The following is a 27,560-nucleotide window of genomic DNA, read 5'->3' as shown; positions in this document are numbered from 1 at the left end:
TGCGCGGCAGTCTCCCTACCCTGTCGGGCGTGTTTGCCACGCCACGAAGCGATCCCCATCTCCCCATACAGTGGCTTTCTGACTTTCCTGCTGTGCCAGACATGTCAGGGAATGCTGATGTGATCTTTGCTTTCTGCATCTTTGCCAGCTTGTCGTCGTTTCCGGTGAAGGTCGCCGGTAGACTTCCTGTGCGTACGCTCACATTCTTGTTCTGCTGTGATCGGTGAAGTGCCTTATTGAAATACGAAAGATACGTATCCGATTAAGTTATCCGACGTTTCCGGTTCACGATACAGATACGGATTGACACTTTTCGTGATGTGTTGCTTGTTTTGTTGGTACTGAGAGCTGTCGTCGCCGTTCAAGGTAACGTTGATTACGTTTCGTGATGTTTTGCATTTCGTTGTTTTTCCGGAGGTCTGGGAAACCCCTGGACTCGTTTGGTCGCTTTATTGTGAGGCTTCCTTGGTGGTACACACTTGAGGATGTACAACAGTGAGAAGTCTCCAAGGCTGCATCGATTTGTTTCTTCAGTCGCAGCTTTTTTATTCAAATGCAGTGGTGCGCTCTTTTTTTCATTTCGCACATTTTTAATCTTTTTTGGAGCTATGTACGTGGCAGACGTTGGTATCCAAATTGGAATCTGGTAACGTGCGACCAATGTCATGTCAGATCGATTTGATTTTCAGTCGAGTCGTATTAGGACAAAAAATTTATGAGGATTAATTTCTACAAGTGGTCTTATCTCGGGTTTTATTGTAAGAATGGCTCCATTAGCAATCCTGTAAGATTATCCTGGTGTTTTACCCTCGGGGGAAGGTGAGCCTTACCATTGGGGACCTAAAATGTGCCTCAAAAAAGGGTGTTTTTGTGGTTTTTCGGTTACATCTCCCTATAAACTTCGAAAATCGTCTGTGAAGATTGTAGATCACTAGAATCTGCCTGTAATGAAGCCAAGAGAATATTTTTCGGTCAACTTGAAGGTCCTGTAGTATTTACAAGGCTGTTTCAAAAAATGCGCGCTTGTTCCACTGCTCTACAACTTAGATCACTATCATCGCATGAACACAACTATGGAGGATTTTTTTCGGAAAACTGACTGAAACGCAGATTTTACAATATCTCTGAAAATTGGCCCAAATTTGAGGTCCTAGATGGAAACGGGTTGTCCAAAAAACGCTGACTCAGTTTCATTCAACGCAGAATGCCATCTACCACAATTGGTGGGTGGTAGGTAAAACCACACACTCTTTTTTGTCACCAAAAGTTAAGCTCACATCTCCTCAAAAAGAAAAACCTAAGATAGTCTTATGAGGTCACTTTGACTCATTAAGAGAGAATCTGTTGTAGGAACTAAATCCTTTCTACTATTTTACTGTACTATTCGATCATTCTATTTTTCATAGGAATTTCTTGTTTCAAATCTGTAGAATACTAATTTACCTTCCAAATGTTGGACCTAGTCTCCACGATGATACTTTCATATTAGTATTTTTTTGTGATGGAACACAAATGGGATTGCATCTATCATTATTTCAATCAAAATTAATCTCACATCTAGTAAATTGTCACAAAACTCTCAAAAAAGTGAATATGTTGAAAAATATGAGGAAGTAAAAGCAATTCAACAAAAAGCTTAAATAGATCTGGAAAATAGAAAGGAGAAAAGTAACTTATAGAACATTTCTGATTGACGTCACGTTGAGGGGCAACCAATAACCAATTATGATCATACACCTCCAAATTTATCAATAATAATCAGTTTTCTACCATACCACACTTTTAAATCAGTATTGAAAGAAAAATTATACTCGGCGTTCGACATTTCCCAAGAAAATAAAAAAAAAATCTCGAAATCACAAATAAATTAACTTAACCAACACTTTGTGTGACCCTCGGGCAAAATGGCAGTCCTGTCAATGTTCGGTTATAGGAAATTATAGGGCCCTATTGTGCCCTATGATTGGTGTCAAATTGACGTTAACCTATGGCTCGCAATCTGACATGGATTGTCAAAATTCTGTAACCTGTTTTAACCCTCTCGCCGAGAGTTGGCAGTGTTCTTGAAATATTGCAAAACTGATAACCTTGAACTCTATCTGGGGGGATTTTTCATCAATATATTCATCTTTGGTAATTAATGAAAATCTTATGGAGATATAGAGTTAAAGAAAGGGCCTTTCTTACTTTGAACTGTTAAAACTGTTCAACCATCTCCCGTTTGCATCTTATCCACTATTGTGCAACATTTTTCATAACCTAATTTTTTTCAATATTCTATCTTTGCATCAATAATGATCTATCAGGGTCTTGGTCATAATCCATTTCTTGTTTCCTTGTATATGTGGGTATCAAAAATATCACGATGGTCTCGAACAATGAACCTATCTTCTCTCGTACCCCGCATAATTGGTAATACGAAATATTCATCATAATGACTCCATTCACCACTAGAAATCGTTATTGAAAGCTTCTTCCGATGAATGTTTCCAATCTGTCCATGTAAACTAGGTGAAACTAACAGATCATGCGGACTGCTAGATTTAAACAAAGGACCGGAATTATACAGGCTGTGTCAAGCAGCGCTATTCATTTTAGATGGGAAATGTGAATTACCAGGTTAGATTGGATTGGCCAGATATCTTTTTGGCCTCGCCTGAGGACTGAACTCTGCTGTATTAGTAGCATCGATTCTGGATCTGGGATTTCGAATTTCCACATAGGCTGAAGGACCATAGGTCGATGACGCTTTGTTAGAGACAATAAAGAACTGTTACACTCATATTTCCACAAATGTACTAATCCTATGTTGGCAGGAGATGCAGTTGCAAGGTGCTCTGCTACTTTGGGCTGTAACCCTAAAATATGCGATGAATGAATGAGCTATCGGCTGTAGTCTTTTTTGCTACAGCAGAGCAGAAGAGTACGGGAAAAATACTCGACAAGGTACAAAAGCTTGCCTGTGCATGCATCACTGGACCTATGAGAACGTGTCCTACTAGATGACTTGAGGTCATCACAATCTCACTGCTCTACATCTAGTGATATATAGGGTTGCCCATCTGAGGAAGGCACAGGTAATGAGAGAATTAAAAGTCAGAGAGCCTGGTCCTCCCTAAACAAGAACATCTCATCAGCGAACCTACCTAGTGATGTTACGATTAAAAAAGCATTGAGAAGAAATTTAACACGATGCTTTGTAAAAGGGGTGAATGGGAATAGAAATGCACTACCCAGAATGTCAAAGTTAATACAAAAAACCACGACAGGGGCTGGCGCTGGAATATGTAAGGGGCAAGCACCAAGTGTACACTATCGCTAGGCTGTTCGAGTGTTTTGCAGGCAGAAATACTTGCTATCGAAAGATGACATAGGCGTTGTCATAAACCTGGAAAGAATGTGACAAAGTGATCCATTCTTAGAGTCTAGCCTACTTCTATGTCATCGGCTCAAAGCTGATAGTGCCGAAGAAAACTCAATGAAATGAGCAAGAACAGCAAGGTTTCTCTAGTCTGAGTTCCATCTCACTCTGGAATCAAAGGAAACTAGGAAGCTAACACACCAGAAAAGGACTATAAACGCCACTTACTGGCCCAGAGTCTTTCTGTGGTATAGAAAAATGTTTCTGGGGAAGGAAGAAACCAAAGAAGAAAAACTCTCATCTGTTACTTTGGTTTATTCAGTACTGCTTTCTAGTTTTTCCAAAGAAATTTAATTTTAAACTCGACTTGAATACCCGATAAAACCTACAAAAAAGTTGTCCTAAATCGCGATTCATTGAAAACTGTTAAAATCGATGTGATATCTTCATTCTGTCATCAGTTTCGATGGCATTGCTATGCGGTTTGGAATGGAAATTTTCCCGAAGTATATTTGCTTTGAAATTTTGGGTTATCGTATCGTGGTGAGTCATCGTTGTGGTAGTAATAATCTGAGGATATGATTATTTGAATATTCATGAGGAACAACAATGATTCGAGTTCGGTTGATCAGGCATAAAAGATAAAACGTTAAGTTCATGGTTGACGTTAAAACCGAACTTATTATACCACGAAATGTGGAATTGTCCAATTTTCTGAATATTCCATAATCTAGAGAGGAAAAACCTTCAGATTTTTTTTAATGCTTAACATTTTAGAGAAGAGTTTTTCTCGAATCTTCGCTCATTCGCAAGTTCAAAGAGAATAAAATGGAAAAGACAAAGTTGAACTTGGCAGCAAGATAAGTTTTACTAAATATAAGTTTGGTTCAAAATATTTATAAGAATCGTCATCTTTAGTTTCATGAAAGCGCAGTCCATCCTGTCTTGAAAAAGGTGTAAAATGAAAGTAGCAATAATAGCACGAACAATAACTAATTCACCAGTTTTTTTAATGCCGTATATCAATTCTTCTGCACCGTTAACCTTCGTTTCACCATACCCCAAGTTTTCAAAAACACCCCCAAATTATTCAGATATTCCTGCATTCAATATTATGAGAATTATTTACTCCTTTAATTGTGTTTATTTATCTTTTCATTCTTCTGAACCAATTGTATACGATGACTGCTCATGATTCACCTGCTGCGGGTGCTTCCTACTTCTACCTGCCAGATCCATACTTAAAATTTCATGTAATCGCATAGGACTTGGAAGGATGAATAGGATGATTACTTCTCCCTGATATCTTGATCAGTTATACCTTCTTCCAAAACTTCTCATTATTCAGTGAATACATCTACTGAAATGAACTGATAAACATAAGGAGGGAAAATTCGCAATTTATAGGTACAACTGAAAAAAGTACTTCCCCAGTGATTTCTCGTGATTCTCTGGCCTCAAAGGCTTAGCCACACTGTATCTTTTCAACCGAGCCGAATTGGGAAAAAATGACAAGGAATCTGTTAAAATATATGTACAATATACAGGGTGGGCCATCCATAACTTTCCACCCCGAATTTTGAGCTTTGGGATGGAATAACGAAAAAACGCTCAGACAGGTCAAATTTTGTTGAAAGGGGGACAAATAAGGGCTTTCAAATGAGTTTGATATCACTACCCCTCTAGCCGCAACCCCTAACAGATCTCATTTTTGAATAGGGAAAAAGGGTCGAGCAGCACCTTGTTGGAAAGGCAATTAAATTTCCTACATGAGTGTATTTTTTTTTCATCGCATTATTATTATATAGAGTGACTCAGTATTTCATCAATAACTTTCACACGCCGAATTTGGATCTTTGAGTAGCGGCTAGAGGGGTAGTGATATCGAATTCATTTTTTGACCCGCCTGACCGTTTTTTCCATCTCAAAGATCCAAATTCGGCGTGTAAAAGTTATTGATGGAATACTGAGTCACTCTGTATAATAATGAAGCGATAAAAAAAATACACTCATGCAGGAAATTGAATTGCCTTTCCTATAAAGTTCTGCTCGATCAAAATGGCCATCTGAAATCTCACAAAATTTCATATGTTTCTGCAAATATCCCTCGAATCAATATTTCAACCAGTGTTAGGGCCTTAAAACACATTTGAAACACAGATGGCGCCCACATCACTTCAGTTGCTTCGTTTCCTATTTTTCTACTCTATAATCTTTGGTGACCATAGATAACCTACAAGTGACGTCATTCCGAAATGCCTAATACCCGCATGAAAGTGTCCACTCAGTGGAAAAGGACGAAGCAGAAGAAAGAAAAAGACAACTACTGGCCTCACGTTGGGTAGTTTCTTTCACATTTTTCTGCCATATTCACCGTTCAGCTGATATAGAATGCCCAGTCCATTCTCTATGTCTATGGTTCGCACCAATCACAGACAGGGGTGGGTACTACTCATAGAGCGGAAGAGTACTGTTTTTGGCCTTGGTTTTTCGAGACAAATTGGCCCTCAGAGGTGGATCTTCTGGCCTACTTGTAACTATGTCGACTGTTGAAACTAACATTATTGCAGCCGCAATCGAAGATGTTTCTCCGTCCCAAAAAAATCGTGTGAAATGATCGTTTGGGCACGCCTCGAATTTCGTCAAGTCCTCATTGCAATGACGGCTCGTCCGGGTATGCAGGGTCGGCCGGGCCGACCCAAAAATAATCGAGAAATGGAAAATAATTATAATTATTTTATTCTTCAAATCTTATTCCAAATGATTAATTTCGATATTAAATTCTCGATTAATTCCCTAGTAATACGTACGACAACTTATTTCGATCAACGTGACGCCCCTGTCGCCCTGAGTTAGTTTATTTCGAAGTTCTCTTTCCTTACGATAAACACGATACACGCTAGGTCGGCCAGCCGGCAGTAGCCTAGCGAAACGCTTCAAGTTATTGTACTATACAGCACCTACGTCGCACGCAGTTATCACCAAGTTGAACATCGTATTACGTCGCTGCTAGATACATACACGGTCGGCCAGCACGAGTTGGGCCTACCTTGCTATGGTTTGGTCGTTTAGTTGTCATATTTCTAGATTTCCTCATTGTCTATTCTAAGATATTATATTATCAAATGAATAGTTAATCATTAAATATTATGTCTATTTTAGAAAAGAGCGTATTCGCACCTTTTAAGAGTAGTTTAGTCAATGAAAATATAATATATCCCTAATTATAGTTAGATTTTTTTATTATTAAATGAATAGTTAATTTTTGAAAAAGGGTATTCCGACCGTATAAGAGTAGTTTAGTGATTTTTTGACCATAAAAATTCGTAACTCCTAGTGAATTTATAAGGGCACGGTGATTTCGAAGCTTCTTGAATACGCGTAGCCGGCCGGCCGAGCCTCGGAGTGGGGATATAAGAATCGCATCCGCATCGCTGTTCCCATATTATGAATTGAATTAGGTCAGTGTCGTAGAATAAGAGAAAGGGGTGCACGTGTTTATCAGTTTTCTTCGATTCATTTCGTAAATTTTGACAATCTGAGTGGATTCTAAATTTCTTTAATTGTTGAATAATTGGAGTAGTAGCAAATCGAAACAAACTTTGCATCCTGTCACAAGATCATGTGACAGTAGAAGGAAGAATGGTGAAATAAAGAAAGGAAAAATTAGTACATTTTCACTTAAAATCAAAATTGTAGATGTGTTTCAGTGAACTTAAAATTTTGATTCGTATTGACGTTTTGTGTTGTAATAAATTTGTTATCGGTATTTACAGAGAGACACCGAAGAAGAATAAAACTATTATTCAAAAGCTGGGCAAAAACAAAGAAGTATAGTACATTCTTTCTCCAAAAACAAGCCTTCATATCGCATTGAAAACGAAACTTTTATACACTGTTGTATAAAAATAAATCAGACTATATCTACAGGATGGGGCATAAGTCTGGAATAAAATTAATATTTCTTCAATATTAATCAACCACTCAAAATGAAGACACTGAAACCCACCAATTGCTTTTCAATTACCTTCTTCTTCTATCAATGAGTAGTTTCTCAACCAATAACTTAACATCAAGATGCTGAAAAACATGTCATTTCTGATTGCATTTATTTTTGGGAAATAAAATTGAATATTTTTTTCCATCCCTTAGCCGCAACCCTATCCAACTTATCTTCAGAAACTTAATCGACAAAAAATATATCAACATTCAATTTTAGAAAAACAGAGATTATGGTGGGATTCCGCGTTTTCATTTTCAGTTATTGGTTGAAAAAATAGATATTAATTTTACTTCAGGATATTCCCCTGTATATCCTGGGTCTGGCCGACCCACACCTTATGGGCACGAGCCGTCACTGCCTCATTGGCCGGTCCATCGGTTTCTGACCTATGGTCCCGAACCGATGACCCGCGACTGTTCGATCTTCTACGTCTCCCTCTGGCCGGTCGAATTTATGATTGTAATGAGGATATCGGCCCGCGGATTTGGCCGTCTCCTCTCCAGTTTCGAGAGGCTTTCGCCTAGCCGGCAGCGGACATTCCGACCGCGCATAGAAACTGTTATTCGGAACGGATGGATAACGTTGCATTATTCGCTTCCCAAAACGATTTGAGGCGAGCCCCGGTCGTCCGACGTCGGGTGTATTGAACTTTCAAGGATACGATACGTCTGCGACGATAAAAATTCAAATAGGATTCTATGCTGTTCATTCACGTTCTCGTTTCGGCGGCCAGAGGCAGCGGCAGGTGGAAGACCCGGGAAGGTTGCCAAGGTCAAGCTCACCGGAGGATTTTCGAAGAGAACGAGCCCAGCCCTCCAGTCTAGCGCAGTTATAGCTGAGCGATTTCGGAAACGTCGACTTCCGATCATCGCTTCTGGTGTACAAATAGAGATAGAGATGTTACCTATACATCTACGTTTCAGTTTGGAATTAACTTGTGTCTTCTCTTCAGAAAAACCCAATTTCCTTTTGAATTATATCTAGGTATGCTTTCAACAACTCATAATTCTATTGACCCTCAATACAAAGTATGACTTGTACCTATAAATGCTTTTCATCCTGCTCAATTTGTTGCATAAATTGTGGCAAAAGATCTTGAAGCGTTGCAGGCAGTCTGTGGGCATCAAGGGCACTTTGTAATGCTTGATGTGGAATACCATATTTTTCTCTAGAAGTCATTACCTAGTGTGTGCTACATTATCTTGAAAAATGAAATTTTCGCCAATAGCTGTGTGAAATTATGGGGTTACTACGTTGATTAACCTGAAGCGCCTCAGAGCAAAAACCCGTACAAAGTTTATTGCTGAAGTTCAATATGCAGACGACCGCGCACTTATCGCTTGCGGCCCAGAGGATCTACAGATAATGTGGGACACCTATAAACATATATACGAAGCTTCAGGCCTTAGACTCAATATTGACGAAACCTTCAAACAGGTATCAGCCTGGAGGATGAAACTCTAGAACAGGTCAAGCAGTTCAAATACTTGGGAAGTCTAACCTGGGCACGGAAATACACAACTGTATCAATTCATTATCACGGGCATTCTGGAAGCTAAAGAAAAGAGTGTTTTAAAATCACGACCTCAATCTGAAGACCAAGACAGCTGTTTACAAAGCAGTGGTCATCCCAAAGCTTCTTTGCGGAAGCGAAAGCTGGACGCCCTACTAGCGACATATTAAACAGCTTGAACAAACGCAACAACGTCATCTAAGACAAATAATACATATCAGATGGTTCCACAAAGTTTCAAATGCAGAAGTCTTGCAGCGCGCGAGTCGTATAACAATTGAGACTCAAGTAACGAGGGCCCGACTTAGATGGAGCGGCGACATTCTGAGGATGCAAGACACAAGACTCTCTGTATGGCGAATTCAGAGGAAGCTCGGAAACCAGGAGGCCAGTATAAGCGGTTCAAGGATATACTGCATCAATCCCTAAAATCAGTTAATGCCAATCATAACTGGGAACAACTAGCGTTAGATAGATCACAGTGGAGTGGTCCACAGTTATAATGGAGACTCGCGAAGAATACAGCGGCGGCCAGATCTGGTTGATGACTATCCATGCCCGGAATGTGGAAGGATCTGTAGGTCACGGTTGGGTCTCTTCAGTCACAGGAGGGCACACAGTTGCAAGTAGCCCCAAGAAATTATGAGTTTGATCGCACCAATAGTTTTGTTTTTGAATCTTTTAGTAGATTTATTCTGGGATACAGCCATGAATGAATGAATTAAAAATTTCTGATAGTTTCCTTCAATGGCATTTCCACACATCTTTGGATTATGACTTTTCCTGTCTCAAAGACGCATAGACAGCAGCCTAATGTTAGTAAATAGTTCAGCGCTAGTCCCTGTCGTGGTATGGTGAGTACCATTTGATGGTATTATTTTTGAGAGCTGGGATTGTGGATTTCCTTTGTCAATCTTATTTCCTACTTATATTTGCATCGTAGTACAGGGTTTCTCGATGATATTTTTCTTAACCATATCATCGCTGATGGGATGTATTTGATCGGAGATGGCTAGGCTCTGTGATTCTCAATTCTCTCATTGTCGATACTTTCCTGGCCTCATTGGTCAATCTATATATAACTAGATGAAGAAGTGTAAGATCTGTAATGATCTCCAACTCTCTTGTAAGGGTACTCTGTCGTAGCTCCAGTGATACAAACATAGGCTAACCTTTGTATTCTATCGAGGGCTCTCCTCCTACTGTATTGACTTGCCTGAGTGTACCAGACTATTGCCCCATGAGATATTAACGGTCTCACAATCATGACGTAGATACATCCATCCCAGTATTTTTGGATTACATCCCAAAATCCCGATGTTAGATTGTCTTCATAGAGACATCTTCTGACAGGAAATTGAAGTTCCTGTGATAGATATAGGTTAGGTAATCGGAAAAAATATCCTCAACATCCTTTACTGGCCTTGACAGTAAAGCAGACTTCGTAACTTGAAGGCCTCTCTGCTGAAATTGGCGTATCTTCCCGCCTTCCTTGCACCAGTTGCAGACGTTCCTCACCTAACAGTATACCCACAGCCATTCATACTGTACTTTTTGCGAGGAAACCTTGTCGCCTATGGCGAGCTTAACGGAAGAAACGAATTCCTGCGGAATGCAAAGCCGTGGAAGAATGCGCCTCAATGCCAGGTTGAAGAATCGCACACTCGGATCTAGGTTAGTCGAGGTCACTTACTTCTTCGTCCGAAGAGTTAGGAATGCGAACACACGACAGTACTATCACATGTGTATATGGCGCGTTTCTACTACCTACGCCGTAAAAAAATACTCTCAGAGCTATCCGATGGAATGCACAAACATGAAGCTGACCTTTCCCATGTTATTATTTCGAAAAATGATTTGAAAATGACACTTGACACTTGAAATAGAAAGCAGAGCACTCAGTATCAATGAATTTATTAACTACTACATATATAGCTGACCTAGCAGACATTTTTCCACCATTCATAGTGGTGGAATATTTTTTAGTAATGGGAAGTAAGATGAGAGATAAAAAAATTGAGTTACTAGAATAGTGTGAAAAAAGTATTTATTTTAAACTTTTTATTGAAAAAATTGATTGAAGACACATTTAATTATATAAATAATATTATGTACATTTTTTATTTTGAGTGAACATTGACTTTTTCTTTGCAGTACCACTTTGTAAACAAAATGTTTTTTTTTGTCTATTGCTTAAATGAAGTTGAGGGTTTGTCAACACAGGAACAAGCTACATACAAATGACCGTGTGAAATCATGGATTTTCTAGATCAATGCTGCAAAACTTACGGTCTAACCGAAACTAGAAGTGAATAATTTAGTGTAGGTACTTAAAATTGATACAGGGTCCTGAAATAGTTAGGCTTCCATAGCTGCCAAACTAGACGTTTTAGAAATTTAGTTGAAAAGCATTCCCTTTGTACTTTCAATTCTGCATCTCAGGAAATTATTTTCTAATATACAGGGTGTTCCCAAATAAAATTATTCAACAAATGAGTGATTTTTTAAATGGAACACCTCTTATATAATTGCATATTTTCAATGCTCTTCAATACCTCTACCATGATGCAAAATATTAGAGATATTTTTTCAACGGTACGGATCTTATTCAGAAAAAACTGCAAAATTTCGACGAAACCGTAGTTTCGTAATAACCCTTTACCGATTTCCAGAAGCGATAGAAATATGAAGATTTTCAAATTCATTTTTCGTGCCTACTGGACGCAGGAGTGAAAATAGCTCTTTGGTTACTTCTGAAAAAATGTAAGGTTTCAAACTGTGTACATCATCATGGAAAAAAATACAGGGTGTTACATCTGAAAAAATCGAGAATAAACAATTTGAAATTCTTCATATTTGGACATTGATAACGGATACCCTGTATAAGAGAGGTTGATCATTTAGGAACGATGACTAGGCAAATTCTTAAGTTAGAAGAAATCCTGATCAAATTCATGTTTCTATCGCTTCTGGAAATCGGTAAAGGGCTTTTACTGAACTACTGTTTCGTCGAAATTTTGCAGTTTTTTCTGAATAAGATCCGTACCGTTGGAAAAATATCCATAATATTTTGCATCATTGAGGTATTGAAGGTATTGAAGAGCATTGAAAATATGCAAAAATATAAGGGGTGTTCCATTTAAAAAATCATTCAGTTGTTGAATAATTTTATTTGGGAACACCCTGTATATCAGAAAATAATATCCTGAGATGCAGAATTGAAAGTACAAAGGGAATGCTTCTCAACTAAATTCCTAAAACGTCTGGTTTGGCAGCTATGGAAGGACTCTGTATATGCATTGATCCCTAATCTCGTGATCGTTTTTTATTTTAAATTTATAAATGCATTGATCACTTATCTCGAGATTCGTGTTATTCGCGTAGAAGGTGGCTTCCCAACATACACTTGTGCGCGAAATTTAATTTCGTTTAGTTTTCCTGATTTTCCTAGGCAACTTTTTCGAAATTTTCTTCCGTTAAAACCTTCTACAAAGTATGAGGAAGGTTTCAAAGAAAATATGAATGAAATCGGTTCAGCTGTTTTTATGTAATGCGATGACAAAGCAAAACAGGGCTGCATTTGTATTCATATGTCTCCGGGTTTCGTAAGTAATCGATCAAAATACCATTTAAGTTCAAAAGACCATTTGATGAGAATCAATTTTCTTCTCTGTTTGAAATTTACTTCGATTGGCTGCATTTCTTAGAAATGTTATCGTGGCAAGTTAACAATTAAATTTGCAGTTACATGAATAGCGAAAAAATATTGGTATTCGTTTGTAGTGACGAACTTGCTGCATCATTATTTAATTGTTTATAATAACCGAAACATTCTATCCTTATCGAAATTCCATGAGAGACTAAAGATAAGAAACAATAAAATTGTTGGCTCTGACGTTCATGAAAAGATAGCGGATCCAATCTTGTCTATGATTCATAAGTCTGGCCTTCCGTCGTTCGGTACAAAAGAGTTCAGGGACGTACTGAGGATTTTCGAAATTGGCCAGAGATTGTTTATTTTCCTTTCGGCTATTGACTTCGATCGACCCATTCGGAAGGCCGAAAGTGTAAGAATAAAACGAGCTTGAACGGTGAAACTCAAACGTATTGTGACGATAATACAATACAGTTTTTCTGTCTGACGGACCTGACCTTGGAACATATATAGATATCTATGTCCCAAGAGCCTGACCTTACCACTGAACTATAAATTAGTTCAGTGGACCTTACACACACACAAAATTTCATGAAATCGGCTCAGCCGTTAGGGGAATTCAGAAAAAATACTCCTTAAATTGTAATTCTACCTACCAGGCTTGTTTCTTGAATCTGAACCCACTTTTTTGTGAACCCCCTGTCCTAAACCAATACATTTTGGCACATTATTCATCCGTAGGTAATATAAAAATCAAAGGCTTTTCGTTGGAAACAACTGACGGAAAATCACCATGTGCTAATCGATGAGTTTCAATATTTGAACTAATAAATTACGCTTTTTGTGTTTAATGATCAAACAAAATTCTTGGTGATAAACTCCGTACAAAACCGTGATGGAGGGAATGTAAAAACGGAAGTATCTGTATTTTATCGGCGACATTGACATAATGACACATTGTCATTGTATTTCGATTTTATCTGCACCAATAAAATCTCCAGTGTGGTGACTAATAGAGCGAGCCACTAACTCATTGCCTTATCTTGAACTTGAAGCGGCTAAGAATTTGACTGACTGTTGGACAAGTCAATTTTGTCCATGAGAAGGTCAGTATTGTAGAGGAAAACAATTGTAATGTTTTACACCTTTATCGATCATCCTCAAGCCCTGACATTCGAAACAAAGTTTATAGAGTTGAAAGATGGGAAACGCCCTCATATCTCTGGTACTAAAAACCGACTACGATTTGGTCAGTGAAAACACACTTGACAATGAGATGGCGCTCAAAACGTACTTTCCATACAGAAAAACTGTTTAATAATAGTTTTCTGTTTTATAATAGAGGGGCGCGAAATTTGAATTATATTCCTTGTATTTAATTTTAATATCTACCTTGTTTATACAAGAAAACAAACATCCTGAGCGACAAAACAAAAGTACGGTTTTGTTTTGTGATCATGTTTTCATCTGAACATTGTTTGGAATTAATTACTATCAATGAAAAATGCTATTGGATGTGCTAAATTTTTATTTGCAGTTTATAAAAAATTTAAAAAAGTGGACAACAAATGAAGCTCGACAAGGACACAAAAGTATATGGTGATCTGCTATACGTCGAAGGTGATATTTCTGTGCAATAGGTTGTTTTGACTTAATAAACTTAGTTGAACTTGTACAATATACATATATCAGAAATTAATATGAACCAATATTCAATATACCATCATATCATACAGATTTCAGTTCCTTACATATTATTTGTAGAATTTTCAGAACAACACTTTAAAAAACCTTACAGAGGTATACAAGACCTTTATGTTAGCCTGTCAATATAGTTATGTTATGCTTTTTTTATGATTTCCTTATGATATGGTCTCTTTATGACACAATATACAAATTGATTAATGAATGAACAAAACTCACAGCAGGTTTCATAAAACTTTGACTTCCCGAACAACAAATCAATAAAACCTTTGCATTCCTGAAAATATTGAAGGTGAAGCAACTGAGAATCATTGAATGGACCTATACAGATGATAATTTACCCTAAATGTAAGGGATGCTTTCTGTATATAACAATTTATGTGCAGAACAGTTCTCAATTGACTTGCAGTAAAATGTTTCCTGCACATGGTGTAGTCAGTAGTGTTTGCTGAAGTCATTGACTCAACGTCCTAAAAAATTTATCCACTCCGAAAATAAAAATCAATGAATGACCAATTCACATGTTACGAATTTTAATACTAACGCTTCCATTTTCCTTAGTTGTGTAAAAAACTGTTTTAAATGATTGTACTCCTCTTGGTTTTCTGTTGGTTGAGAGTTGTATCAAATTGTTCGGTTGCGATGTAGTTTCCTGACTTTTAGTTGTTTTTCTAGAGCCTTGATAATGCAATAATAAATTTTGCGAAACGTTGGCCATCACACCAAGTGGTTTCTTTTAATAACGTTCCCAAACCAAACAAGTATTTCCATCTTGATAATTTACTGGAACGAAAAATCTTATCTGTTGAAAAACTTAACTTCAGAAAATCCATTTTATTATTTGATCCTTAGTTCTCCACCTTTCAATAATTTCCGAACGATATTTTGGGGTTTTCACTAAGAAATTAAACAAAAAGATTTGATAATCAGCAACTAGAACGAGCTAAATAAACAAAAATTGGTACTAGCATCAAAATGTTCTAAACCTCTTTGATCAAAATGGCCATCTGAAATCTTATTTTGTAAGATTTTGAATTTTTTTTCATATGTTTCTGCAAATGGCACTCAAATTAATATTTCAACGAGACCTGGAGCTCTCATCACTCCAGTCTCTTCGTTTTCCATCTTTATACCGTATTATCTTTAATTCGAATATAAACGATCCCTTTTATTCTATTTCAAAACATTTTTGAAACTTGTGTTTCAGATGTTTAGAGAGAATAGCAGCAGGAAGCTTCAAGAAAATGTTGTAATTGTTCAATCTGTTATAACGGTGTATATTTAATGTTCAAATATTCTGCTCGCATTCTGGAGCAATTCATTCGTAATAAATTTAATGAATGTTTGTAGTAGGAATGTGAAATATCATTAAGTGTCATTCGTAATAAGTTGTTTCACATTCTTGGTGAATTGAGATATTGAAAACCCCTTGATGGTTTCAGAAGCAAACAAGTTCTCTGTCGTCAGTGTAACAAATTTGAAGTTTTTTGGCTATTTATTGCCGAAAATCTATAAAATTCATATGTTGGACACACTATATGATATTCGGATTTCCCTCCCGCAGTAATGTTTGGAATATTATCAGGGTGATTCACCGCGATGGCCTGTAGACTCTCTGAATTTTTCGAGGGAAGGATCCATCTTTTTGCAGACTAGTAATTAAGAAGAAATAACCATTCTCGTTCTCGGCAATTGACCGATAGAGGTCTCCGATATCTAAACCTTATATGAATTTAGGCAACCCAAAAAAAAACGTGCTAGCATCCCCCTATCCAAAATTTTCTTCTATCGATCAATATACGATTGTTTTTTATTTTTCAGAACAGTGCCAGCATCCACGGATTACCTCAGCATTCCTCTAACCCGCAGCAGCAACGTAGCAGCGGCGGCTCGTCGTTCACGGCCCTTGTCAAGACAGCGGGGTCGGCGGGGGCTATCTCCGCTCCCATGGCAACGCAACATCAAAGCGCCAGCGGGTACCGCCAGTGGGGCGGCGTTGGTGGAGGTCATCAGCACGCTGCAGCAGCTCACTCGTCTTCGCCCCCCTACTACCGGTATCCACAGCCTAGCCAACTACACCAACCTAACCATATACCCGCATACGCGGCAGCCAACGCTTACAATTCCTCCAATACGGTAAGTTTTTTATTTTTGGGGGTTGTTTTCCGCCCTGGGAAGGGCAAACCTATGTCATTTTGTTGGTGCCCCTGGCAGCCTGATATTCCATATCAGTTGAAAGCATTTTTCACTATTTAACAGTTCGAACAGGACGAAGGATTTCGGAAAATAGAAGGTCTAGGCATCATCGGAAGGATGTTTAGCCTTACTGCTGCTTGAGAATCGCCAATTGTCTTTAGAAATATGTATATGTGGAGTTTTTAGGTTTGAATATTAAGATTTTTAAGAAAATACGTGTTCGAAGCACTCACAATTTGTCCGAAAAACTGGAAGTCTGAAAATTTTAAAAATCTACAGTTCTATTCACCCTATGTACAAAGTTTGCCCTCCAGCACATCCAAAGTAAAGCAGTCCTGGTGACTACTAGACTGCTACTAGAACAACCTGCACATGTTTTGGTGTTCCTACTGTTCTCGCCTGTCTTCGTCGCGTACTTCCCGCTTCTTCAAGTTGGCGAGCCTAAGTTCTCGTGGTGTCACGATCACAGAACGGTTAGTTTCGTAGCATCAAGGTTAACACCTGCTGGACCTGAGCCTCTCTGTGTGCTTGGAAAATACCATAAGACAGCGGTCCAACAATTGGAGTTGAACAACAGAATAACCCTCTAGAGAAACACTCCTGGACTCACTCAGTCAAAGAAATTCGTGATGATTTCACCGACCTACACCAGAAAACTGCTAAAGCTGTCACGAGCTGAGCTTCGGGTGATGGTGGTACTGCTGCCAGGGCACTGTCGGTACAAATACCATTTGTACCGAATGGGAAAGTCAGCAGATGAGACTTGTAGGCTCTGTGGATTAGAAGGAGAAACAGCTGAACACATGGTATGCAAATGTCCAGAGCTGGCTGGACTAAGAACCACTCATATGGGGAAATCGGTCCTGGATACTCACGAGGTAACGGCTAAGGCCCCTAAGGATGTTGTCGGTTTTATCAACATCATTGACGACCTCTTTGGGTTCCTAGATGAGTAGGATATAGAACAAAAGAGCTACATGGTCGCAGTTCCCCAAAGGCTGATCGAGCCACAACGACTCTAGTTCAATAATATAATAATAATAGTTTCGTAACGCCTTCAAACGACAGACTACAAACTACAGACCCTAGGGAACACATAGAGCCCTTCGGTTCCTGACTGCCCCCTTCACAGCACGAGCAACGATAATTTAATGATTATCATCAGCTTTCGAGTCGAAACGAAATCATATTGATTTCTGATTAAACTTTCGACGCCAAACTGCATTCAGAATTATCGCAGTATCTGCGACGTTTCTACGAAACTACATGAATCTTATCGATTTATCTAATCGTGATCTTTCCACATTTTGCTGTATCAATCCAACTGAGAATTCACTTATGTAGTGAAACTCAATACTTCATTTGTATACATAACTTTGCATATGGGTATGTAAATGTAGATATGAATATATACGTGGAACAGTTTTCAATGAATTCTTTGATAATTTTAGGACTTCCCAAAACATAGTTCAAATGTTGATGAACTATTCTCGTTCCTTCCAGAAGTAGTTCAAATGTATTCGATAGACTTTCGCGAAGAATTCAAAATATAAATCAGAAGCGTTTCAACTTTTATGAATTTCTCGAATAATAAGTATCTCAGATTCAATTTGTCATTTTCCAATGCATAACAAGTAAAACGGAGTAGATGCTGACCAAGTTCTCGGTCCAAGTTGACCTAGGTTTCTTTTAGACCTAGATTTTCTTTGTAGCAGACGCTTTAAGCTGCAGTGACTTTATACAAGACAGTGCCGACTATTGTGGTCTCGTTTGTCATCGTTTTAGCAATTTAATGGCGGATTTAGTCACGTGACGTGACCCAATCCGCATTAAGGATCACAACATTGTAATCTGTGCTTCTAAGCCGCCAAGTTACTGCTAAGTTTCCATTTGTCGCCACACTCTTGTAGCTGTAGTGTAACTACAGTGACCGTATCAAGCTGATACAGTCGCTGTAGTATATAACCATACCCCAGCGCCACCTAACACTCGTTAACTCTCAGTGTGAAGATGGCAGCATGTATACATTTGCACCATACTCTCATTTTGCAGGAACCGATATTTCCTAGCATCTACTGGTCTCTAATAGTAGAACCATCAATTCGATCTATTTGGTGAGAGTTGTGTTGCTCTGACGAGACCAAATGATATTCAAATCATGGTCAGCATCTACTCTTCGTCGTTAGTATTATCCTTCTGTTGGTAGTCCTCATAATGGTGGTCGGCTAGTTCGATCCAAATCGTAACATTCATTGATTTTTAATCAGTGGACGTTATGTATTCATTTCAATTACAATTTAGTTCTGTAGTTCATGGAAGAAGGGCGTTTTCAAAGGTTTTTTTTTTTGTTTCAGTATGATAACCGAGTGCCAACAGCAAGTAGTCCATCTAAATCGAACGCAAGTAGCACAGGATCTCATAGCAGCCAGAACGGCACCATTTCTAACAGCCAGCTGAGCAACAACATGGCCAACACCAACTCGTCCAGTAACAATTCCACTGCTGGGTCGGAACAACTCTCGAAGACTAACCTGTATATCCGGGGACTGCCCGGAACGACAACAGACAAAGATCTAGTCATTATGTGCCAAAAGTAAGTACTTGGTCAGAGGGAAGATTACAGTGGCCAATGACAGTTTGGAAATAGGTTCCTGAATTGGAAATACAAACGAAACGAGGAAATTCCTTGAGTGATTTTGAGAAAAACGAGTCTCATAAACATGTAACTGCAAACGATTCGTTTTCGAGATACAGGATGTTTAAGTTAAAAGTTTTTATCTCATAGTATCTACAAATTCAACTGAAATTTTGTATAAATGTTATAATTGATAGTTCACACCATGTAACATGCCAATTTCGATAGCAAATCTACAGGGTGATATTTTTTCGGGAACACTTCCCCTGTTTACCTCCAGAACTTTTTTTGGTGAGCCACTGTTAATTTGAAAAATTGTAGAAAGAAGCATTGTTGTTGTACTAAACTTTATGGTCTCTTGTAGTTTTGCCGTATCTGCTACCGATTTCGAGAAAAAGAATTTGAAAGATTCCCTCAGAAAAATCCAAATTCCCATAAAAATTCAGTTAGTAAGCTGTGGTGAATAAATTCATCGTGTTAGAATGTGTTTTCACAACTTGTTTTGATACCAATACAAAAATTCAAACTTTACACCCTGTATCTCGAAAACCAAACGTTTACTATACCATGTTCATGGGACTTTCTTCTTAAAATTACTTAAGGAATCTCCTCTCTCCGTTTGTACCTCCAATTTAGGAACACCCTGTATACTTAGTGCCGGCTTACTCATCATTAAATTTTACGAAGAAAGTTTAGTGTGAGTTCTTGAGGTCAGTTTCAATGTTTCGACAACTGTCAATCTGATATCAACTGGTAGTTTTCTCGAGATTAATACATGCAGTAACCTTCCATCAATACTGAAAATTCCAAACAATAGTATGGTATCTACTAAAGTGAGGTTAAATACCTGTAAACAACAACGTCAAATAGTAGGCCATCGTTGACGGGTTAACTTGATCCAAGGTTATTGGGAGATTTTCTTACCGAGCGGGTACACTGGTAATTCCAGTTATCAGTCCATTAAGTTTATTGAATAGATAAACTTTCGATAAGTGGTGCTCGGAAACCGGACATAAGTCAGGATAAGAAACGATCAGTAACTCAACCATATCTACAGAGTGGTTTTTGTGTTGTCGTCTGTTCTCACAAAAAAGTAAGTAGGCGATTATTGTGTTTTCTAGCTAAAATTGTGATGGTTCAAAAACCATCATCAGGTTGGCGCTGGAATATACTGGGCAAGCACTATCGTTAGGCTCCTGCTCTAGTGTTTTTCAGGCAGAAATATTTGCAATTGAAAGATGCGTAGACATAAACCTAGAAAGAAACTATCGAGTGATACATTCTGATAGTCAAGCCGCTATCAAAGCTCTTAACTCCTATGTCATCTACTCAAAGTTGATATGGGACTACCGAAGGAAACTCAATCAAATAGGCTACAACACAAGTTCTCCTTAGTCTGGGTTTCAGGTGACTCTGGAATCCAAGGAAACGAACAGGCCCGCACAATCGCCAGAAAGAGAACACTAATGCCACTTACTGGCTCAGAACCTTTCTGTGGTACAGGAAAATGCACCTATAAGAAACAATTTCTGGAGAAAGAAGGAACCAAAAGAGAAACACTCTGGAGTGATCCTCTCAGATACTGGAGTTCATTGGAACTCTGGAGCTGGAAGGCCAGCTGTAGAGGGCGCAGTTGTGAGAACAGCTCTGGTGGGGGCACAATAGACCTTAAGGTAGCAGTGAAATGTAACTCCCTTGCCAAACTATAAAACTATAACTGCCGTTGGATTTATCTCAAATTGTGATCGTTTACTTACCTAACCCTCAGGCACATGTATACATAAAAATGTTGTGATGAATTCATCAATACTGGAGGTTCCAGGTATTTGTGAAATTCAATAAATATCTCTTTTTCTTGAAACTAATTAGGGTTATCTTAAAACAGTGGTTCCCAACTAGTGGTCCGTGGACCACCAGTGGTCCGCGGAAGCCAAAATATGGTCCGCGAACTTAAAACATGGTACTTAGTTCGAAGTCCGCAAATGATTTACAGTTTTTTATTTAAGATTTAACCGCTGCCCTCAGACCAAACTGTTTAATAGATGGCGTTAGCGAATAGAATCAGTAGTACAGTCAAAACAAATGTGCTGAAAATTTTTAGAACGTGGCAAATACACTGCGCAAAAAAATTAACGCACATTATGGAAATCTCAAATTTATTCTACAACTGAAGGTGTTCTCAATGATAATTATTTTTATCAGAATTATGCATGCATATGTTATCCACTTTCAACGGTTTTCTCAAATACATATGTTTTTTCCCAGCAGGAATCAAAAAAGATGATATTATCAGATTTTGAATGTATTGGCTCCATTCTAAAATCAGTTGTTCTCGATCAATTCTAGAGATCAATAGTTTTTCTTTCGTTTGATTTTCTACACTCGATCGCTATGCAACGCGAAACACGCGATTTGACCCAAGAGGAATGTGCCCAAGCGGTAGTTTTGCGAGAAGAAGGGTAGACATACACAAGAATTGCAGAAAGGTTTGGAGTTTCCCATACAAGTGTGTCCAGAATGTTGCAGCGATTTAGGGAGCCAGGTATGAATGTCCGAAGACCAGGACAGGGTCGACCACGGGTAACAACTGCCATTCAAGAACGTTACTTGAGAGTTTCTTCGTTGAGACAACGGTTTGCAACCGCTCGCCTCCCTCAAATTCAGCTTGAGCAAACTCATGAGGTGCAAATTAGCACTCAGACAATAAGAAATCGCCTCAGAGAATATGATTTAAGGCCTCGTGTCGCGGCAAGAGGCCTAGCTCTTACCCCAGCCCTTCGAAGGGCGCGTTTGGATTTTGCGAGATCATATCCATTGGGAAGAGGCCGATTGGGAAAGTTCTCTTCACAGATGAGTCTAGATTCTGCCTCTACCATTGTGATCGACGTTCCCTTGTATACAGACGTCCACATGAAAGATATGCTCAGTGCAATTTCCTGAATACTACTGGTTTCGGGGGAGGGTCGATTATGGTATGAGGTGGAATATCTTTGACTGCTCGCACAGACCTAGTGGTCATTGATAATGGAGCTATGAATGCTGATAAGTATATAAGGAACATTCTTGAAGAGCATGTAGTGCCATTTGCCCCATACATTGGTGAAAATTTCATTTTTATGGACGATAATGCAAGACCCCATCGTGCGCGCATCGTTCAGGAGTACCTTGAAGAGGTTGAAGTCTCTCGAATGGAATGGCCAGCAAGAAGTCCAGATCTCAATCCGAATGAGCAGCCTCAATAGAAGGCTGAGAAGTTCAGAAAATCATCCAGCTACTCTTAATGATTTAGGAATCCAACTCGGAGAAATCTGGGAAGGATTAGATCAGAACATTTTAAGATCATTTTGAGTATGAACCGTCGTTGCCGAGCTGTAATTAACGCAAGGGGTGGAAATACCAAGTATTAAATCACTTATCAGCATTTCAGTATTTTGAAAATTGTTTATTTCTCTTCTTTCACATAAGATTTGGTGAAATCCTGAATTTTTCTTCCATTTAATGTGTCGTTCAAAACCTTCCCGAGAGAACATAAAAAATAAGTTATAAAGTCAATGTAGAGTTAACTTTCATTAAAATTGAGAATTTCCGAATGTGCCTTAATTTTTTTGCGCAGTGTATATTCATTTTTGAAGATAACCTTCTAGCTTTTATTTGCAAACTTCAATTGTGATTATATGTAAAAATTTCCAAAAAGATGGAATCAATTGAATAATCGTCAAGACCGAACGGCTGCATCGAGCTCCATAAAATTTTCAGATTTATTACTAGAAGAGTTGCCCTTTCAGAATTTGTATCACAATAACATCTACGGTTATTGTTATTGAGAGATAGTACACTCGGAAGGTGACTATCGAAAAATTTCCAAAAATATGGAATCAATAAAATAATCGTCAAGACCGAACGGCTGCATCGAGATCCAGAAAATTTTCAGATTTGGAGTTTGGGATATTTATTCCGGATCTGTATGTCGGTATGTCGGTCTGATAGTGTGTACGTGCCTTGGGCCAGATACGTGGCTGGCTGGAAATGCACCGTTCCCAAGGTCGACGTTTCATTTAATACTACATTGTGCGTACATCAACAACAAACGATATTAGTTGTTAATTCGCTATTCATCTTCTGACTAATCCATTTCAATTGATTATGGCACATTAAAACTTGGGAATGTTGTTTTTCTTGTACGGTTCGTCCCTTTTTCAGAATGGGCTTGTGATCTACGTGGTGGAATATTTTATTGATCATCAGTTCTCAGAACTGATGGGAAAACAGATGGGTATTCGACAAAGGTTTCAAACACAGTGTACTAACTTCTGTGGAAAATCTAAATTATGTTGGTAATAGACACTGACCTACTTCTAAAACCGAAGATGCATCGAACAGAGTTACTTAGAGATACACCTTTTCCGGTCAATTTTACAAAAAAAAAGGTGCAACCTTTAATATCTTGGCCTCCATGCAAAATCAGAAGAAAAGCAATAAAAAAGTAAACATTGTTTGGCAGGGGCACAATTTATACGGTTGTATAAACCCTGTGAGTGTGATGAGTGCAACCGTTAAATCTTGAATGGGAGGGGATTCAGTGACACCTTGTTTTCAGGTGTCAGGTTCATTCAATTGGCCTTCTTTTAACAATCCATTTCTCTTGGAAATATGATTAGTGAGGCAGTAGCTCACAGATCATTTCCAAGAGAAATGAATTGGTAGAAGTCCGATTAAATAGCCACCACCCCCTCTAGACTTGTCACTTTTTGATTTTTTCTTCTGGGGACATTCAAAGTTGTGTATAAAACAAAGCATGCCAAAAAAATCAAGTTGAAGTTTCCCAAAATGTAAGAGCCGTATGAAGCCATTTTTTACTTCTTTATATAACGTCACAAAATCAATTCGGCTGTTTTTCCCAATCAATCGTTGACAGAAACAAAGTCCTTTTCGTAATATGTTAAAATATGAATTTTATAGCTAACAAGAATATTTTTATTTTCAGTTTTGGTACAATAATTTCAACGAAGGCCATTTTAGACAAGAACACGAATAAATGTAAAGGTAAGACAAATAACACTATTCGTTTGTTTTTTGAACTGTTTTAGAGTAACACTTTTCTCAGATGCTATGAGAAAAAAATTGAATTTCATCACACTGTTGAAATGTTTGTATCCTATGTTTATAGGACTCTTTTTGCCTTTAAATTATCCAAAGAATCTTCCCCAGAATCTTTTTAGTTCAGAGTTGTTCAGGTGTGGAAATTCAAATTTTGTATCATTGCATGTTCAAGCCTGGAGTGATCAAGAAGAATTCTAGCTTAAATCTTGATCGACACATAAATTTTTATTTCCAAGATTGTTTCGAAATGGTTGTGGTTGAATATATCGTCATGAACCTTTGAATAACTTTGCTGTGGTTTTAGTGGACGTAATGAACATTTTTTGCCCCACATGCTATTACATATCGTGTCTCTTGATTTTCAGGTTATGGTTTTGTGGACTTTGACAGCCCTGCAGCTGCAGAGGGGGCAGTAAAGGCGTTGACCGCCAAAAATATACAGGCGCAAATGGCCAAAGTGGGTATCCATAATTCTCAACGTAGACAACCCTATGTACGTTTGCATGCAAGTAATACCTAGCTTTATCAGATTATTCTGTCACAGTGCTCTGCTACCCGTATTAATTTCTTATTAACATTTTATTTTCTCATTTCTCGGAAGAGTTATGTTATCCTTCATTGAATTCGTTTTATAAGAACAATCGCTAGGCCATTATTTCATTGGATAATAATAACAGCAAATTGATTATCGGAATCGATCGGAGGTAATCTTTTACATTACGTAATAACGTTCTATACAAGGTGAGTCATTGTGGTGCATATGTAGGGTTTTACTTTGAGACGATATTGCAATATTTTGCTTCTCTCATCCATTTTTTTTTCAAATTATGCTCGAAGTTCGTGGAAGTATTCTCTGTTCAGCATAATCATAAAAATGGAGGCTTTTAGTATTGAAATTTTGTCACGAAACTCAAGAATTTTGAAAGAAATTGAAAAGAGTAATGTTTTAAGAGATTTCGCATCATAAAACTCCTGTGTACCAAATTCAGTGATCTTCGTATGATAGGATTCTGAGATAAGAAGAACAGACTATTATTGGGGCGAAATTCAGGGAGCTTTAAGCTGCAACTCCGAAAGAGTGAGACTCCTGACAAAAATAAAAATAGGTGTCTCCTAATTTTTTCTCGAGAGTCTAAATTCTGTTGCATTGATTTCGGCACACACTGTCCATTAAAAAAGCATTGATAAAAACAAATCATTGATTGGGCTATCAGAGTTTTGTGAAATCCCGTAGATTTGGGTGACTTGGGACGATTGTTGAATTCAACATGTCATATTTTCAAAACGGTGACCTATTTTTATCTGAAAAAGAGGTTCGAATATGCTTGATGACTCAGACTATTGATTAGGATATATACCATGCATCAGAATTCGGATATAAATTTTGAAAAAATAAAATATACTTGTCCCAAGTCACCCACCGATTTGGGAGGCTTGGGACACAAGTTGAAATATATTGATTTCTCAACTCTCAAATGAAATAGGTGACTTGGGACGGAGTATAGTTTTGAAAAATTAGAATTTGTGATTATATAGTTGAAATTCGGTAAGGAAATTTAATGATAAACCCCCATTATAGCGAAAGTAAATATATTGCAAACTCAAATGTAAAAAAACTGAGCAAAACAAGGGCTTTTACTCTCTTGAATTCGTTAATTTTTCTTGTCAATTCGAACGCTCTGGTCACGGCAAACTCGACAGGAATTAATTGTTAAACTAACCGAAAAGACGCTACACAATCTCATAAGTTTGTCCCTTCACTCATAAATAATAAGAAACAAAGAAATCTGCAAGGGGGGTAATTGTCCCAAGTTACCCGAATCTACCGGTACTGAACAGAATTGAAATTCACTTCCAAATATCGAATTATTATCATACGGGTCAAAATATCTTCGCAAATGAACCATTATTTTGAAACAAATTCTCAACGATAAAAATGGTTGTTTGTCGGCTTCAAAAGATAAACATAGAATGTCAAGGACTTTTGATTTTTGGAAGGCATTTCGACGATCTACATAAATGAAAAGCATTAGTTTTCAGTATTATTTTTTCAGAAAAAGGCGATAACGTTTGATAATATGAATCCAGAAAAAAATCCGTGTCATAATTATGTTAAAATCCACAATTTCTCCCTGGTCTCTTCCATAAAATAGTAAAATGACATCATTATGAGAATGAGCCATCTTAAATCCAGGAACATCCTGTTTTTCTCATCAGAAAAAAGTTACACAAATGGAAAATGCAAAAGAATTTTATTTCTTACTTCTTATTAATTTATTTTCCTCTAAATTATTCTGGTTTTTATATATTTCCCTCGGCAATTTTTTGGAAGCAATATTGGTACGATATCAAGACAAAAATCTTTTTGTTTATTTTCGCATTACCCCCAGTTTCTATCATATTGAAGCTCGATATTTTCAAAATTCTCAGGATTTTTGGATTATCTTAGTATAGAAGTAGATATCAGTAGCCTCTAGAGAGATTTTTCGTTCTTATTGCTTGATATTATTTACATTAAATTATCTAGTTTTGTTTACGTTATGAGTTGATGTAATTGAGCGTTTCGAAAATTTTACCTGATATGATCTCACAATATTGATAAACAGTAGATGTTTATATTATACGGGTTTCCCTTGCTATAGATATATGCAACAACAAATAATGCAAATATTGAGTAGAACTATTGAATATTAAAAAGTATAACGGAACACGAAGGAAATGACGAGCATTGAAATAGGCATACAGGGTTTCTCGCGATAAAATTGGAAAACTCCCTCATTTTGAAAAGTTTTGTAAACGTTCTCGTTTCAGAATTTCAGAAAAAATGATGGGGTAATCACTGAGAAGAGTACTTCATCTATGTAATGAACACAAATGAATAATATGTATATCAAATGCTAATTTTAGTTTAGTACTCTCAGTAATAAACCGAAATTGGGTAAAAAAAGGTTCGGGAAATTGAGCTATCATTTAGCGAATTAATTAAGATCTGGAATACTGATTTGATCGACAAAATATCGATATTGAAATTCTAAATACCGTATTACATCACAATCTGATTGCTCAATGCTTATCGTCATCCTATCACCCACGTGATCACTAATTACTTACTGTATTGCGTACGCTATTGATTAGATACATCAGTGTACTTATTAATTATTATTATTATAATTTTGGACGTCTTCGATTATTTTACCTAAGAAAATGGTGGTATAATGTAAATGGTTAAACTTAGTGAATCGCATTTTTTCATGAATTATTACACTGTAGGAGGGATTGATGTTCTTGAAGTGAAATTGCAACGTTAGATGAAAGAATGTATCAATTCGGGTTCGATAAATTCAATCTTCATTTGGTCTAGTGTACATACTTGAATTCTTATAATGAGTTTGC

At 37.6% G+C, this 27,560-nt stretch overlaps 1 protein-coding gene across 7 annotated transcripts in view; it reads left to right on the top strand.

Annotated features, from left to right (window-relative positions):
* LOC123318009 (protein alan shepard) overlaps positions 1–27,560 on the top strand; it is a 56,003-nt gene that overhangs the window by 16,544 nt on the left and 11,899 nt on the right. For 5 of the 7 annotated variants that reach the window (XM_044904660.1, XM_044904657.1, XM_044904659.1 and 2 more), the window contains 4 exons: positions 16,058–16,372; positions 18,787–19,025; positions 24,052–24,110; positions 24,533–24,660. In XM_044904660.1, coding sequence (XP_044760595.1) covers positions 16,184–16,372; positions 18,787–19,025; positions 24,052–24,110; positions 24,533–24,660 — 615 coding nt within the window. In that variant the 5' untranslated portion in view covers positions 16,058–16,183. Of the gene's footprint in view, positions 1–56; positions 367–16,057; positions 16,373–18,786; positions 19,026–24,051; positions 24,111–24,532; positions 24,661–27,560 lie in introns of those variants that run through there. The other 2 variants (XM_044904658.1, XM_044904656.1) reach the window with 2 other exon arrangements.

Source organism: Coccinella septempunctata, chromosome 7 (genome assembly GCF_907165205.1).
Source record: "Coccinella septempunctata chromosome 7, icCocSept1.1, whole genome shotgun sequence".
Classification (NCBI taxonomy): Eukaryota; Metazoa; Arthropoda; class Insecta; order Coleoptera; family Coccinellidae; genus Coccinella; species Coccinella septempunctata.
This window is presented reverse-complemented; position numbering and strand designations above follow the sequence as displayed.